The sequence below is a fragment of the Passer montanus genome, unplaced genomic scaffold (assembly GCF_014805655.1).
Source record: "Passer montanus isolate IOZ18808 unplaced genomic scaffold, ASM1480565v1 scaffold13, whole genome shotgun sequence".
Taxonomy (NCBI): domain Eukaryota; kingdom Metazoa; phylum Chordata; class Aves; order Passeriformes; family Passeridae; genus Passer; species Passer montanus.
Genome location: NW_024359832.1, coordinates 10874581 through 10891995, shown reverse-complemented (window position 1 = coordinate 10891995; position 17415 = coordinate 10874581). Strand labels below are relative to the sequence as shown.

General features: G+C 39.3%; 1 protein-coding gene across 5 annotated transcripts in view; it reads right to left on the bottom strand.

The window, feature by feature from the left end:
• The window catches only part of CCDC149 (coiled-coil domain containing 149), a 52052-nt gene that overhangs the window by 34084 nt on the left and 553 nt on the right, over nucleotides 1-17415 (bottom strand). For 4 of the 5 annotated variants that reach the window (XM_039698985.1, XM_039698986.1, XM_039698987.1 and 1 more), the window contains exons 2-3: nucleotides 8989-9150; nucleotides 8416-8454 (exon numbers count right to left, since the gene is read on the bottom strand). In XM_039698985.1, coding sequence (XP_039554919.1) covers nucleotides 8416-8454; nucleotides 8989-9150 — 201 coding nt within the window. Of the gene's footprint in view, nucleotides 1-8415; nucleotides 8455-8988; nucleotides 9151-9809; nucleotides 9922-17415 lie in introns of those variants that run through there. The other variant, XM_039698989.1, reaches the window with a different exon arrangement.

Below are 17415 nucleotides of genomic sequence, written 5' to 3'. Positions count from 1 at the left end.
TAAAACCATTTCTCTGGGGTTGCAATTCTATGCTGAATTTTATTTGTCAGTCATATAAATGACTTAACGTGACAAAAACCTTTATACTCACGACACAGGTTTTGGAAGAAACTTGAAACAAAGACTTTTAGACACCAAAATAAACCAGCTTTGTTTGACCATGCCAAGAGCATTACAATGAGCTAAGTATAGATTTGCTCCTTCCTGCAAGCCTTGTATTGTACTTCTATTAAACTGAAACAACCAAGCTATGTCACAGAAGTAGTCTCCAGCAATTACTCATTTCCCTGGCTTAGAGGTTCCATACAATGTATAATTTAGACTGTCACGAGTTTCAAAGGTTTTGGCAAGACCTCATTAAAGCACTTGGTTAAATATGGATAGATAGAGAAATATTTGATTTTCCAAAGTGCTCTATGAGGCTTAAGGACAGCCAGCCAAGAAGATATATTGATTGATACCTGGACGTGGTACCATTTCTTTGGCATAGATAGAAAAACATACCATATGCTTGAAAGATGATAAAACTAACAATGGAGGACTGCCTTAGTGAACCTGCAAGCACATATTTTTTGAGGAAAAAGGAGAAATGGCAATTCATTTTTCCATTTGGCAACTTCTTTCAATATTCATAGAACAAACATAGAATTCACTCAGAAATCCAAGATTAGTTACTTCAACAGACAATAAAGCTCATATTATTTTCCCATGCAACAGAGAACAACTCCCTGTAAATTAGCCAAATTCAGCTTCTCTAAAATCAATTTCTTCGAGAGTTTCTTTTGCTTTTAGGTGAAGCCTTAAAAAGACTCCTGGAACTGTGAATGAAAGAAGTAAATAATGCTTTACTTCTTTCATTCACACTACACAAAACTAACTCTAAAATACCGATGAAGAGAGGTTTCTGAGCCCTGAATAAAGAAGAGAAAGATGCAGAGGTACCTTTCTGCTGCCTTATCCTGTCTTCCCTCTGCAACAACTTATAGCAGTGGAAACTGTTTCTCCTACCCTGTTCTCAGTGCAGTTGTTTCTAATACAAAATACCAAGTATTGCTTCAGCCCCATCTCGGTAGCTGGCCAGTGTCAGACCAGCTTCCAGAGCTCTAGCCACATTCTGTTTCTGGCAGGTTCTCTGGAGCCTCTGCAGCACGACAAGCTATTTGTTTTATATGCCTCTGTTATGGGAAGCTTGTATGTATCATAGACTCAAAGAATAGCTGGAAGGGATTCATAATGATCACCAAGTCAAACTGCCTCTGCCTCACAGGACTTCCCAGAAGGAAGCCATGTACTTAGAGTGCTGTGCAGATCCTGCCTGAACTCTGGCAGGCTGGGTGCTGTGGCCACTTCCCAGGGAAGCCTGCCCAAGTGCCCAACCACTTTCCCAGTGGAGCATGATTTGAGCACTGTCTAAACCCCCACTGCAGTGCTCGACATAATACACTGTCCCCATATTGTTTTTCCTCTGACCAAATGCAAGTGCAACCACAGCCAACAACCCCATCAGAAGCTAAGAAGAAATGAGAAAAAGATGGCTCTGAGAGTGCCAAGTGGGAAGTGCCTACCTTTATTACATAAATAAAAAAAAGCATGATAGATCAGAACAGACCAGAGAGACAAAGATTCAATGGGACGGCATTACAGACCTCCTCCTTTTCCACTTAGGCTTTGTTAAAATTTGCAAGAACATATTTTTGGGACAAAAGGTAGAAAAGAACTTCACTTTTAGCTACAGATGAGCATCAAAAAATACTGACATAAATATCTATAAATACTTATTAACATAAGCCAGTAAATACCTGTCAGACAGCAACAGATCTTTGCTCACTAGTGACCAATGGCCTGATGAGAAAAAAACTCCAAATAGTCATCCCTGGCATTATGCACTGCACTGGAGTTTGGCTCCTTTAATAATTTTGCAAATCTAGCTACACATACACACAGTGTTACTTTTCTTCACAGCACTTTAAAAATGATGGATAGTAACAGTCTTTAATACGGCTCTCAATTCTTTTACACATAAATCTTATCCAACACTTAAAAAAAGGGAATTAAAAAAAAAAAGTAACTTTTTGCCTTTAGAGTACTCCCTGAAAAAGTAATATGGCAAGAGGGAAGAGGGAGAAACTTCCAACATACCTTTACAGTTTAGAAGTATTTTTAAATACAAACATTCCTATATTGCAATTGACAGTCTTTTATGTTTGTTTCAGCCACACCTTCAAACAAAGAAGAACACTGAATTATAGGTCTGACAGAAAAAGGTTTGAGAAAACATTCAGCACACTTGATGGGTGTGACTGATCACAAATTTAAGTGCGGTTTCTCCTCCAATGAATTCATATGATTGCAGTGGCTGAATTAATACAGAAAAACCTGTTTTACTTACCAACTACCACTGTTCATTCCAAGATATGGGAACTGATGACTGCCCTTAGCACTAGCTTCCTTGCAATAAAATCCCAAATTGTATTTTTCTCTTCAAGATGAAAAAACAGAGAAGACTTTTAAAATTACAGATCCTGGGTATACAAACCAAAATACACTTAATATGGGTTGTATTTTCATGCTGAAAAACAACATCAAAAATCAAAGCTTTGTCAAGCAGTCACTTGACATAGAACAAGAGAACAAGAAAATCCTCTCCTAAATATTCTGAACTCCTGAAGGTATCTTAAACTTTGAGATAATGCACAAAAATAATCAAAATCCCTTACACATTTTGAGTGTTGTTGATGGAATATTTATTGAGAGTACTCAGGTGCAGAGGTGTGCACAAGTATTGCTCTATTCCATTAAGGTAAGATACAGCAACCAGAGAAGAAGTTGCAGTACACATCAGACCTGAGGGACTATCACATCTATATGTGATATATAGAGAGAATGTGCATTTCTTCTCTCCTAGACTTCACTGGTGGACTTGGCAGCATAAGGTTAATGGTTAGACTCGATGATCTTAGAGATCTTTTGCAATTGAAATTATTCTATGATTCTGTGTTAGTGCAAAACCTATTTGTTGAAGAAACAACGGTGTCACTTCACAAAGCATGACTCCTAGTGTGGCTAACAAGTTCTAGGTTTTACATACTACCACCTGCTCTGACCAATGCAATGGGAGATTTCTGTGTCCAGAAACAAAAATCTCTCAACTGGCTATGCTCTTGGAGCTGGCACATTTTGAAATCCATGGGAATATTGCTTTCTATGTGTTGCAAGGACAAACAATGTCACTGTTTCCCAACTGCTACCTCATGCACCTACAAACCAAAGCAAAGTGCACCAGTCCACATTTGGCACATGCATAATGTTTTTCATCTTCAAACCCCTTGTAGAGAGGAGAAAATCACGTTAATATTCACAGCAACACTGTGAGATAAATACAAAATTATTCCTTACCCTGTAATGTATTTTATCCACAGATTTTATCTCCTAGGACTCTGAATGCAGCTTTTGCACCTTAACACAAGGCTAGCAAAACTTAGTGAATTCATTAATTTACAAGAAATAGCCACATTTGTCACTATGTATGATCAAGTCATGAACAGTCATAAGGTAATCCCTGAAGTTTGTTTCAGAAGTGAATTGTGATAGCTGAGTACATTGAGCTAGAAGCCAGAAATGAAACGGATCCAAATGGATCCATTTGTGATATGTCACAGCACAACCCTGTCTGGAACCTCTGGTCTTTCTGATGTTATGCCTGCCCAAAAAAGTCATGCTCACGGACATATTCATTAGCAGGAGACAAGCTGTCTGACCAACATCTCAGTGAGTGGATACCACGCTGCTGTGATACCAAGAGCCCTTGAAGCAGTCAGAATCTTGGTCTGAATGAATCACCTTGGGATATCCATGGATAACTGTAACAGCACTAAGGGCTGTGACCTTCAGGTTCTCTGGTGGGCCTTTTTGGTTAGCAGGAAGATAAACCATCAAGCTGTGTTCTGTACTAGGAATACATAATCATTACATTATGGGACTTGTTACTGGGAGCCTCAAAGATGGTTCTGTGACCATGGAATCCTCTCTAAGGCTCAGCAGCTGCTTGGGAGACACAGGATCCTCTTGACTACATGAGGCAAAAGTACCTTTGCCAGTAGGCTGAAGAATTTCAAAAGGAGAGCTTTACTCTTGAAATTATGTGGGAGGGAATAAGAAAGCTTAGGATAGGGTGGGCAAGTCAAGAGACTGGGATAATAGGAAGAGAAAGGACTTAGCAACTCACAAAGCAACTGAGCTGAAGTATAATTCCTTTGACCATAGGAACATACAGAAGGAAACTACCATAGAACAGCCTTGTAGGAAAGCTCTAAGTCTGTACCACACAACCAGCACACTCTAATGCCCCTCCAAGGACTCTTAACACATGCAGCAGGGGGAATAAAGAGGAGGAGTTTGAAGACTGTGTGCAGTTACAGGGTTACAAACTCTGGGATCATGGAGAATCGGTGGGATAGCTCACACAGCTGGAGTGCTGTGATGAAGGGATACATGATCCTTAGAAAGGACAACAAGAAGTTGAGGAAAGGGCTTGCCCCCTCACCCTTTTATCTGTGAAAGCACTCAAACACTGGAACAGGTTGCCCAGAGAGGCTGTGGAGTCACAGAGAATCGAAACTATACCAAAAATGGCAACCTGCTCTAGTGGTTGTGTTTGAGCAAGAAGATTGGACTGGTTGACCTCAAGAGCTGTGTCTTCCCACCTTAACTCTTCTGTGGTCTTGTGGCATTCAGTTCCATTTAATTTGATTCCTTATACATTCAAAATACAAATCCAAGACCTCCCCAGTGACATATGCATTGCAACTTTATTCTTGACACACAGCACCAGTGCAAAACCACTGTCTCCAACTGAATGGTCTCACTGAGACCAAATTAAGGAATGCATATTTAGGACTGTGGCCCCACACAGTTCTTTTCCTAACCAAGCACTTTACTTCATCTTTGTTTATTCAAAGGATCTCAATTGTATGACAAGAACTTCCATTTCATATAGAAGGTCGAAGGATTCACTGACTTGTTATTTTAATGGCAAAGCTTCTCCCACACTGAAGCTATACTGAAAATTTAAGCAATGTAGATGAAAATAACAAGCAGTATACATTAAGCTAGAAATCAAATCTACGTTTTTTTTCTTTAAGTTTCCCAGCACAGCAACCCTGGCCAACAGATACCTAGTAAACTTCCATTAAAATGTCCTGTATCACAGTTAATGCACATGAATACGTATCATAGCAGAACTGTAGAATGGTAGAATTTCTATTTATATAGGATGCTCAACAGACACTATGTATACAGAGAAATATTTTAACATCTCTTTCAAAACGGGGAGTGTCTACTGTTTACCACTGTGCTGGTTTCAGCTGGAGTAGAGTTAATTTTCTTCACAGTGGCTGATATGGGGCTATGCTTTAGATTTGAGCTAAACACAAGGCTGATAATATGGAGATGTTCTTGTTCTTGCTGAGAAGGATTTACACAAAGCCAAGGCCCTTTCTGGTTTTTGTACTGGCAAAGAAGTTGGGGGTACCTAGGAGATTGGGAGGAGACAAAGCCAGAACAGGTGACCCAAACTGACCAAAGGGACCATGACCAGGCCACGTGATATCATATTCATTGTATAAAGTGGGGGGAAGAAAGAGGAAAGGGGATGGGGGGTGGGGGAGTGGGCAGTGTTTGGAGTGATGGCATTTGTCTTTCCAAGTCACCTTTATGCTTGAAAGGGCCCTACTCTCCCAGGGATGGGTGAACACTATGCCTGCCCACGGAAGTCATGAAAAAATTCCTTGTTTTGTTTTGCTTTGCTTTAACTATAAAGCTATAACTTTTCCTAAAAAACTGTCTTTATCTTGACCCACAAGTTCTGTAGCTTTTACACTTCTGATTCTCTCTCTGATCACCCTGGTAAGGCAGTGAGTGAGGGGCTGTGTGGGCCTTGGCTGCTGGCTGGGATTAAACCATTACAAACATGTGTAAATTAGTTTTACCATAAAACACACTCTTCCTAATTCCTATTGTCCTGAAACATTTTGCCCCTCCATTACTTATCCAAAAACTACTCTACACCTGGCATTGTAAGACATAAAACTACCTTCAACCACATAAGCATGAGGAGCCAGGAAAGCACTGACAGCTCACAAGCGGTGAACAGCACTAATGGTGAAACATCTACAGTAGAAACAGCGATTTCTGTAGCAGCGTTTCTCATTTTCTGCTTCTGCTGGTTGGCAGAATGTGATACACATAGAGCAATCTTTGGATAGAATAATCATAGTATCATAGAATTGTTTCATTTGGAAAAGATCTGAGATGCAAACACAGCTTTGAGCAGGAAAACACTACAGAGCACGGCATGTTAAGATACCTTTAAGTAACAATCTTACAAAACCACATTTTGAGTTGGCTGCTTGCTGACAGAAAATGCCTGGTTACATGATATTTCCATAAAAACCGTGAAAATTCTGTGCTGGAAAACAGGATGAGTAGGCATGCTGGAAAACAAGATATTTTAAGCAGTCACCAAACATAATTGACAATAAAGGGGAAAAATGAAGACAAGAAGGAGAAGACAGCAGCAATTCCAACCCATCTATTACATTTAAGGTTCTAGACTGGAATTTCAATAATAAGCAGTAATTTCTCAGTTGTGGCAAACAAATGCAACAGATAGAAAACTGTTAAGCATATTGTGTTTTCGTCTTATTTCTGACCATGAAAACAGTATGCACTTTTGTGTTGTGGAGAATTCACTGGAGGATCAGGGTCTCCTTTCATAAAGTGACTGAGGCCACAAACTTCTCCCAGTACGCATCTAGGGTTCCAGGAAAAAAGGGAATGGAGGAAGCACAAAAGCCAGAGAGAACCTCACTCTTTCTTAGGTGAGAAAATGCTAAGAAATGTATGTATGGTAATAATGGAAAAATATTCATAACTTTCTTTTATTATTCTCTGATGCATTTCTCAAAACAAAACTATACTCTTCAGAATGGTTGCACTAAGTAGTCTAGGTTATCCACCTTGTATACTACAGACACATTTCTCAAGAAAATAAAAACTCAAGAAGTACTAGCAGTCTACTACTGTACAACCTAACATATCTATTGTTCTAGGGGGCAACCTATCAATAACCCCATTTTTTTCTTTCACTGCTACCTAGCATGAATACATAACTTCCTCAGGAAAAAAAAAATATATATACTCCTAGGTAGATTATTAAAGGTTTTCGAGGCGCTTGCCCTGGTAAGACAAAAAGACAAATTGCCAAAACTTAATATGATCACAGCTTCTGAATTTAGCGAGTATTTTAGAAACAACTGTCAGTTTTATTTGTTTTGAAAGATGAATTAGAAAGGCCATGGGATGGCAAATCTTCCATACACTGCTTTGGGTTTTTTCTTTCAACTGGCTGTTCCTCAGCAACACTCAGAATGCACAAACTTGTAACTGGTCATAAAGGTTTATTAGAATTCTGTTGAAATAACAGAATTGCAAATAAATTATGCTAAATAATGAGGAAGTTAAATGATTCTACACTGAGCCACTGACTTCTTGGCAGCTATTTGTTTAAGTGCCTGAAGGAGTAATTATATTGCCTCTGGAAGTTTAGTTTAAAGCAACTAAAATCCTAAGCCGTAAAATTTTAAGCAAATAGCAAGAATTACATGCAAATTCTCAGGGAAAGGGTTATGAGTAAAACTTCTGATCCATTAACAGAATGTAATAACCATGTTTTAAACATAGTTAAAAGACTCCCAAAACAAGCAATTACAGCAACAATTTTGTTATTTTAGGTTGTCATCATCTCCCTGCTCACATACTGAGTTTTGGGCGCCATTTTTCTCTAAAAATTAAGATAATTTTAAGATGTGACAACCAACATTCCACAACAGGGACACACTATGTAGATATCCAGGAACAAAAATGCATGTGAGCAGGCAAAAAGTTTTTCATAGGAACCATAAAATGCAATTATCATTGTTTTACCATTTTAACTCATAGAGTCATGTGGCCTGGGAGAATACTTAATGGAAAACAGCCCTCACAACAATAAATTAATAATTATGGAAAGCAGACAATGCATTCCCAGCTTACTTTTAAATACGAGAAGTCCTGTCACAAATCTATTTTAGGACTCAATATGGAAGAATAAACAAAAAGGAGAATAACCTCAAGTCTCTGCACACTGACCAATTTCAGACTCAGGTGAACATGAAAGCAATAGCCATATATTCTATAGTTCAGGTATTTCACAGTGAAATGTGTAGACAAAAGCAGAATTTCACAATTTAAAGACTGAGCTTTTCAATATTCAGAAATGCTTGCTTTTTTACCAAATATCTTAATTAATATTTTTATTATTTTGCAAAGTACTTTCATAGAAGGTAAATAAAACATCAGCTGAAAAAAAATTCCTACCTGTTTCCTCTTTTCAGGTGGAAGTGATGGATCCCCATCCTACAAATAAAAAGATATATTTTATCAGCAGCTTATTTTTTAAACCAGAAACTATATTAATTCTGTGAATCTAATTGTAGGACATGTATTTTAACAAAAATGTTATCATTTTTAAAAAAAAATACTGCTTATTAATACCAGTAATACTAACTTTAACATAAAGAAAATTCTGAAGTTGAAGATTTGTTTACATTACTAGAACAGCAGTTCATTACAAATTTGTGTTGTATTAATTTTCATACTGGTACATTAAGTTGCTGTGGAATAATAATACCACAGTCAGTTTTTAAATGGAATTATCACTGAAACTAATTTCCTCAGAGCATGCACTGCTTTTCTGTGTCCTATATAACAAGCACTGCCTCATCACTGCAGAACAAATGAGTAATAATATGATCAGGGCTGTGCAACTGCAAGACTACTGCAAACAAGTACCTAGACATTTTTACAGCAGCCATTATAGACTTCTTTCCAATTTTTTTTGAGGTTCACCTTTGTCCCCCAGTTATACAGTCTTCATAAAGAACAACCTACAATCAGCTCCCGATACTTCTTTTTCAGAGACTGGTGTCGTTCCCGCAGCTGGTTGGCCATAAGTTTGTACTGGTCTCTTTCTTGTTGACATGTGTCCAGCTCTTTGGAAAGGATGAGCAATGCCTCCTTTTTACTTTCAAGCTTCCTTTTGCACACCAGATACTGCAGAAGAGAAAAAAACCCATACATGTATCAAGCCATTTCTACCCAAGCCAGTACTGAATACAAGAGGCTCAAGGTCTTCTGTGAAATGCTGGAAGACTGCACAAGATCAAAGTCTGCCACAAGTCAACTTATTAATTACAATCACGGGGAAGATATCTCATATAGAAAGCTTGAAATCCATCTGTAAGGCCACATGTTCACCTGACCACTGTGACTTAGAATATTTACTAATTTGAGTTTCTCATGCTTTTCCTTATATGCAACAGCATGAGGAACCTTGCAATTTGCCCAGCAGCCCTGACAAGGCTGCTAGAAGGAAGAAGCTTTTGCAAAATCCCTTTTCTACATGTGTTCACAATATCCAGCTCCCAGGTAGCAACCAATTGTTCCTGCTTCACTTCCCACTGCTGTCCTTCTCCCCAGTACCAGCAGTGTACTCTGGGCTCAGCCTCCCAGCTGGACACTGAAATGGGACTACGTACAGCAAGTAGAAGGGGCTGTACGAATGGTATCCAAAATTTACCTTGACCATTAAACAATTACTGTGTGATGCCCTAACACCACACATAAAAGAAACTTAATTATGCTGTGATACTACAGGCACATACTCATTTGAGGCAAAAAAAAGGGAAATAATGCAGGAATGCCAAACACACCTAGAAGAGATGAGCCTTCCCATGCAGCCATCATTTCTCATGTGAAGGGGTCATGCACTAAGTGAAGCAGAACTTGCAAATCTTATCTGTTCTGCATTAGTCTGATCTGCTTCATTGCCTTTCCACACTGAAAGGAAGAGTAACATATATGTCATCCTCAATGTTACCTATCAGAACTTTCAGGTAACTTTTTTCACTTAGCATGATGTTCAATCAGCAGATTATTACCCATCACTTGACACTGTTCATGCTAAAGTATGTATTTCCATTTCTGATGATACTGACATACAGCATGGCTCTAAATACTTTCTGAATGTGATCTGCAAGAGACCAAATACCACAGCAGTCATGAAAACAATTTACAGTTTCATTATATCCTCTGACAAGAATACTTTGTCATTATGGGCTCTTGCATAAAGCAACAACATCATCACTTCCACACTGTTCAAGTCAGTGCTGCTCTTTGGGACAAAAATCATTCTTTGTATGTACTACTTGCTTGGAATTAACTTTGTTAACCTCAGTTTCAAATCAATGAGAAAGGAAAAAGTGAGTTTGGTATATTAGTACAGACAACCTTTTCCAAAAATGGTAAATGCTTAGTTGCAAAAAAGTGGGAAGGAAATGAGAAAAGCAGTTCCAAGAAGGATTTGAACCCTCAAAAAGGACACTTCCACCTTGGATTAATTTTATTTCTGGCAATACTGAAGTTGAAATCCTGCCATAAATTTTCTGGATTATGATGCCTTGGCATCAACAAAGGCAAGTGTACCTATGTACTTATGTCCTTACTGATACCTTACACAAATGTCAAATCCCCTGATAAAGGACTGAAAGGTATGAGAAGCTAAACTTTAATATTGTCAGTAAGTGATTATAGTAAACTGCTTCAAACTTGATAAAGTAATTCCTTCCCTTACAGTGAAATATTTGTCAATCTCTCTTCTTTTTTTCCTCTGTTTCATCCCCTATCTAAGTAATTCTAAAGCAAGCCTTCGCTAAATTATTTTAAAATCTGATAGAGTAGTTGCAAATAAAAATGAGTAAAAACAAACCTCACAATCACTTAAAAAACCCCAACCCAAAAGCCTAATCCCTGAACCGAGCAGCCTGTCCTGTTCCTTTACCAGGAAGAATCCCATGAAGAATGAAGCTGGACCATCCAGCCAACACCCGTGTGGAGTGGAGAGCCCTACACCACACACACAATGTGAATGGAAAGAAGCCAAACACCTTGCCTTTACACCCACAGTACTGCAGGTGCCTGCAAGCCCTGCCACAAGTGCTGCTGGGAGAAACCATGTACGAGAGTCAGGAGTGAACCAGAGCATGTGGATTACACTGTAAACCCACTACTCACCCAGCAGGAAATACGGACCTAGCAGAAAACAAATGTTGCTTCTGCCATGAGTCACAGTCCTCTACAAAGGACACACTCAGAGCATACAAGAAGGCTTCACCTCTTACAGCAGCACTGGCAGGGGCTGGGGAATTCTCCACTACCTATTAGCCTGAGGATAATGAACCATAAACAGATTGTGGGGACAGTAATGTTCAGGGTCTGAATGAAAAGGAATAAATATGGCCTCCTTGATTAAAATCTGTTTTAACTAGACAAGCTATATACTGATGATATTGGCATCTCTCCCCAATATACTGTTTGGATTTTACTACAAAAATGACCACATAAAAGACTTTTTGAAGTAATTTTTGCCTTTTACACATATTGACTTTCCCAAATAAATAGAATAAAACCAGTAATAACATAATAATTTGTTTCCATGGGCTTATGGTACAAGAAACAATAAAGCCAGAGCATTTCTGTAGAATCTGATTATTCAACAGGGCTATGTTTGCAGTTGCCATTACCATTATTGAAGGAAAACCAAATTTCACAAAGACAGACCCCAAAGATGTTATTCAATATATTTGTTTGTAAATGTTAAAAAACAATGTAGCAATAATGGCCATAAAATGACCCAACAGCTGTATACCAGAAATGGGATCTAGTCAGGGAAATAACTGAGTCCCATCAGCGATTTCCCTTATATAGACAATAAGTGCAACAAAATTGGTATGCTGTCAAAAAGAACATAGGAGTGTGACAAGTTGTTTTGGAGCAATGAAAGCAATAAGGCAAATTTTTTCAAACAATCTGAAAAAAAGTATTCAGTAGATGCTTCTGGCCTTCACTCATGCAGAGACTTTGTCCCCTGCAACTGAAGTAAAACCCACATCTCAGGTGTTGTTTATCAGTGAGACAAGTGAATTCTGTTATGCACTATAGTTACTATGAAATAGTCTTACTGTCTTTTGGTTTTTTTTAATTATTGGTACAAAATAATCTATTAATTCAAAAAGCAAAGTTAAATGAGAACCAGCTGCTATACATTCAATTTAAAAGTTACAATGTACAACTTTTCATATCTGTCTAGTCGCTTTTATCTACCAATGTGCTGTTATCTGCAATAAAGTAAATTATAATTGCTACAAGGAAGAACATAATAATTAAAGGAATATATATGACATCCTACATTACTGCCTGAACTGCTTTACAGCCAGATGACTACTGAAATTGAGTAAAAAGAGACTGACATTACAGGAGAGTATAACTGCTCCAAGGTGACCCTCTACATCGAACACTTACTATTTGTCCATTGCTATTTTTAGTCACAAATCTGGGTAGATCTCATTAATGACGCTGTAGACATGGTCTAATAATCTGATGAAGCTGGGACACAGTCAAGGTTTTAGACTTTTTTTTTTTTTTAAACCAACAAACACAATGAATTTCTATCAGATTTTTTTTTTAATTTGTACCAATTACTGGCCTATATTTTGGTATTTAATGACAATTAAAGTCATGGAAAACATCTAATTTTCTGAGAGTAGAAGCAGAGATACTATCTCCAGTCTGTGCTTTGGAATCAGTGTGGATCATATTCTGTTTTCTCTTGACACTTGAGTGCCTTGTGTCCTCAATACTGAAGGGCTACTACATTACATTGGGCCTTGAAACCTACCATCTACCATGCTCTCTGAGAAACCATGAAGTCTACTCACCATCTTTTAACAAGAGATCCTACTGCTACCAAACTGCCTTAAGTTTTATCAAATTTCTCCTGACTGTAGTCTTGGAGACAATTCTGTTGTAGAAACTGAAGGGACACAAAATGCATTGCAATCTCACTGTTGATTGTTGTTGACTGTGTTTCTATAATGTTGCTCCCCTTGACTTCAGATTAAACTGTTAACTTATCTGAAAGAGTCAAGCACTCAGACCTAGAGAAATTACTGGCCATTTGCTTGCCATTCACTTCCTGATGTGATTTATCTCTGATAAAACCTGAAATAATGCAGTGACCTTGGTTTTATCCCAATGTATCGACTCTGTTTTTCCTGCTGCCCAGCTCCTGCTTGACTGGCTCTCTCCAGCTGCTGAAGCACAAAGCAGGCTGGTATCATTCACTGATGACAGAAGTGATACAAGCAGCTCCTCAGAACACCATGTCTTGTCTTGATGGCAATGCTACACCACACCATCTTCACCAGCCATTTAGGAATACCACAATTTAGTAGTTAACATTACTGTGCAATGTGGCCCAGCCCTCAGAAGTTTTGTATGCTGTGTATCAGACAGCATTATTAATTTCTCTGTTTGTTTCACAACACCCCTGCGAGTCTCTTAGTCCAACCTAAAACATGGAAACATGAAAAGCAAACAATTGTTTTGCTGCCCAAAAGTCCAGCATGCAGGTCTTCATAGCACTCTCCCACAGCTCCAGAGAATTTTGGAGCACAGTAAATCACAGTGCCAGTTCTTTTAGCATTTTCATTTCACTCTCTAAATGTCAAAGTCATGACAATGCCAACTCAACCAAACAGAGATCTTAGAGTATCTGCTCCACTTTGTTCTTCCCTACAGCCCCTGCATTTTGCACATTAAGAAAAGCTGTTAAACTAGTGGCTCCAATGCCTGTTGGTCCCTTCATAGAGGTTTGGCAAATTACATTTCATGCCTTGTTTGAGAAGGAAACATGACAGAATGTTACAGAGAGAATATGAACGCGAAAATCTCCCAAGTTTTCCTTCCTCTTCATTCTTGCCCGCATAAAAAGTTGTGCAACCAATGGGAAAGGTGTGCTCTGCCAAGTACAAGCAGGGTAGGTATCTCTTCAGAACTCACGTCTGGAAATCATGTTGAAATCTAGCTATTTCAACTAGAACTACTGCTCAACAGTTTGGTAAGTCGAAAATTACTAGGCAAGGGAGCTCAAGAGACAAACATATCACATCCCTCTCTGCTGCTAAAGACCATACACAGTCAATAACCAAGAAATAGCCACTTGTGAATGAAAATTAAATGGAAATTACATCTCTTCAAACTACTTGTAGGAGGCACAGTCACATATGAGTAGTTGTAAACAGCACACACTAAACACTCTAATATGTGGGAGGTGACAAAAGAAAGAGAAGCATTTTGACATTGGATTTAATTCTAGAGTTGGGCACATCTGAGGCACCTTCAAGATCATCTAGTTCCAAGTCTTCTGCCATGGGCAGGGACACCTTCAACTAGTCCAGGTTGCTCAGATTCCCATCCAAACTGGCCTTGAACAACTCCAAGGATGGGGATGAGGAATGGAATGTACTCTTGGGATAGTATTTTGGGGTTTATGAAGATCACTGGTTAATGGAGGACTTGGGCCACCAGCAAGAAAGTTCTTGCTACAGCTCAGTCTCTTGTGTCAAATCAGCAGTTACTGACCAAGTCTTTACCCTACAACTTTATACCGACTTTTAAATACTCTAAACGTGGGTCACTGAGTGACATAAATGTTAGATGAAAACCAAGAGTCCAAGCAGAAAAATTACAGGGTAATGAAAACCAAGAGTCCAAGCAGAAAAATTACATGGTAACTCAAGAGAGCAATTAATCTTTCATATATGTATATATTTTAGATATACATCTATATATATCCATACATCCATCACCAATACATGAAATTAGCTGGAGAACAGGTAAAATGCAGATTCTTGCTCCTGAAGTGAGTTCTTCTGCATCCACTCTGTGAGATCATCAATGGAAATAATGACTCTTTTATGCTCCTTCAGTGTTTGCTAAGTTGGCTTTGTCCCAGTATTCCTCCCTACGTCACCCTACTCAGTTAGTTTAAAGAATGCTCAAGGTACATGTGGTGCAGATTGTTCAGAGTACCAGGTGCACACTAGGCCTGAAATACGCGTGGCTGTAAGTGGAAAAATACATAAATACAGAGGCAAAAGAACAAGCAAGAAGTTAGTGGTGAGCATAATAAAACCAGAGAAATATACGTGAAAGAGTAGAGAGCACTGAAATAGAACCAAAGTCATAAGGAAAAAGAAGAGTAAATATAGAAAAAGACTGAAACAGACAAAAATATTTCTTCTTTTCTAATGAAAAATGAAACGGCAACCTACAAAAATAAATGCTATATGTGGAAGTGTTTGTGCATAAGGACCAAACATGCATCCTTATCACTTTTCTTAACACCTGTTGCACCACAGTGAAGTTAGAGTTGCTTGGACAAGTATTTCAATTATTCCTATCTTTCAAACCTGGAAGATTTGGCTTATGCAAATAAAAACATATGTGACTACAGGTCTGAACCCATCAGCTTCTGGTCGTTTACACCAAGATTTTTAACCCCATCTTATGTTTTAACTGTCTACCACCTGCAGAGGGAGAGTGTTTGTTTAGAGCTTTTCTTGCCTGTGTTACCTTGTATTTTGAAAGTATTTCAAGATTTTTATGAAATGCTCAGGGGAAGAAAATTACCCAGAAGACACTGAAGCTAGGAGGCCTTGAGAAAATCCGTACCACTGAGGGATATGGTAAATTCAAAAACTTATTACAAGTTACTTCAGAAGTCTGAGCCACTTTCTCACAGACCCATTAGGATTTGGAGTTAATGGGTAAAACACATGGAGTGAATCACAACAGCCAAAGGAAGAGGAAGGCAAAAGAAGAAAACCTGTATCTTAACAGCATCCAGAACAACGGGCTGTAAGCCTGCAGTGGAAACAAAGGGAAAGGAAGGAAAGGTGGAATATAAGTCACTATGCATCTATTTTTTCCTGAAAAAAAGAAATTATATATATGTTTAAGTATCTACAAGAATGCAGGTTAGCACAGTCAATAAACTTTACTACAATTAAGAAGCCCCTAAACTGAAGTAGGTGTTCAATTTTAGGATAGAGTTTTTAGGTTTAACTATATAAAAAGTAAAAAAGTTCCAAAGTAATTCTAAATGACATTTTAAAGCAAGGAATAGCAACATTTCCTCTGAACACACCTCATGATTTGCCTCCCATCTGAAACCACCCCTATCCCAAATAAAACTCCATTTGATAAATGAGATGTCGGATTTAACACTGCACAACCAGGATACTACTAAAAGTGCACTCTTCACTTTCTCCTGGATCATTTTGTGTCTTTGGAAGTACTGTATTCACAGACAGTCTCCAATTCTGGATGTGCTGCACTAGCACAGAACTGGGCCCATACAAACTCCCACTGAAAGCACCAAGAGCAGTAACAGGTTCAACACCCTAAACTCAAATATCTCTTTTACAGGTCAGGGCTTTAGGCCTTACACTCAGTTAATACAATGGAGGCAAAGCCCTCCTGAAAAGTGCATCATACTCTAGGACAGTAGACTCAGACAGGTTTACCCAGGCCAATGCCATTTGCACAAAAGTTTTATCTGCTAGCTATAAGCGTAAAATTACTATTTTTACAGTAATGCAATGTAAAAATCAGCATGTCAGCCTGCTTCATGAGTTTGGCTAATACTGCTAGCTATAAGCATAAAATTACTATTTTTACAGTAATGCAATGTAAAATCAGCATGCCAGCCTGCTTCATGAGTTTGGCTAACAGATTTATCTTCAGTAATACTCTTTTAAATGATACTGACTTCAAGTTGGTTTGAGTTTGCTAACCCACCCTATGTGAAAATGTGTATCTGTAAACACTGTGGATGCTTTAATGGGGATGCAGTGGACAATAAAGTTTCCATTCATGTAACTGGCAAATCCTCCACCTGTTGAGGCTCATGGACACGGCGCTATTACATTCTTTTCTCCCACAGTACAAATGTCACCATGGGTCTCAAAACCCTTTAATATGTGATTCAAGTGAAGTGAGAACACAGAGCACACGGCACAGGGGCAGCCCGGTCACCCAGGCCGGTGCCGCAGCCGGGCTGCGCTGCTCTGCTCCTCCGGGCCCGAGGCCTCGGCCATCCCCGCAGCTCAGGGAATCCTCGGCGGTTTCAAACCAGCCACAGCGGCAGCAGCAGCAGCGCCTAGGGCTGTTCTCCGCAGCCCCAGGGCGGTTAATACACGGAGAGGTTCGCAGGCCCTTCTTGCGGTGCTCCGCAGCAGCGCAGGGCCGCGGCGCAGCCCGAGCAGGGAGGGCCAGCGGCAGACGTGGCCACAGGGACCGGCACAGCTCCAGCCGCTGCCGCCCGCTGGGCCGGGCGCCCTGCCGGCGGCTGTGCCCCTCTCCCGGCATTCCCTCGAGGCGCGGGGAGCAGCCGGGCCCGCCCGCCGCCCCCCCTCG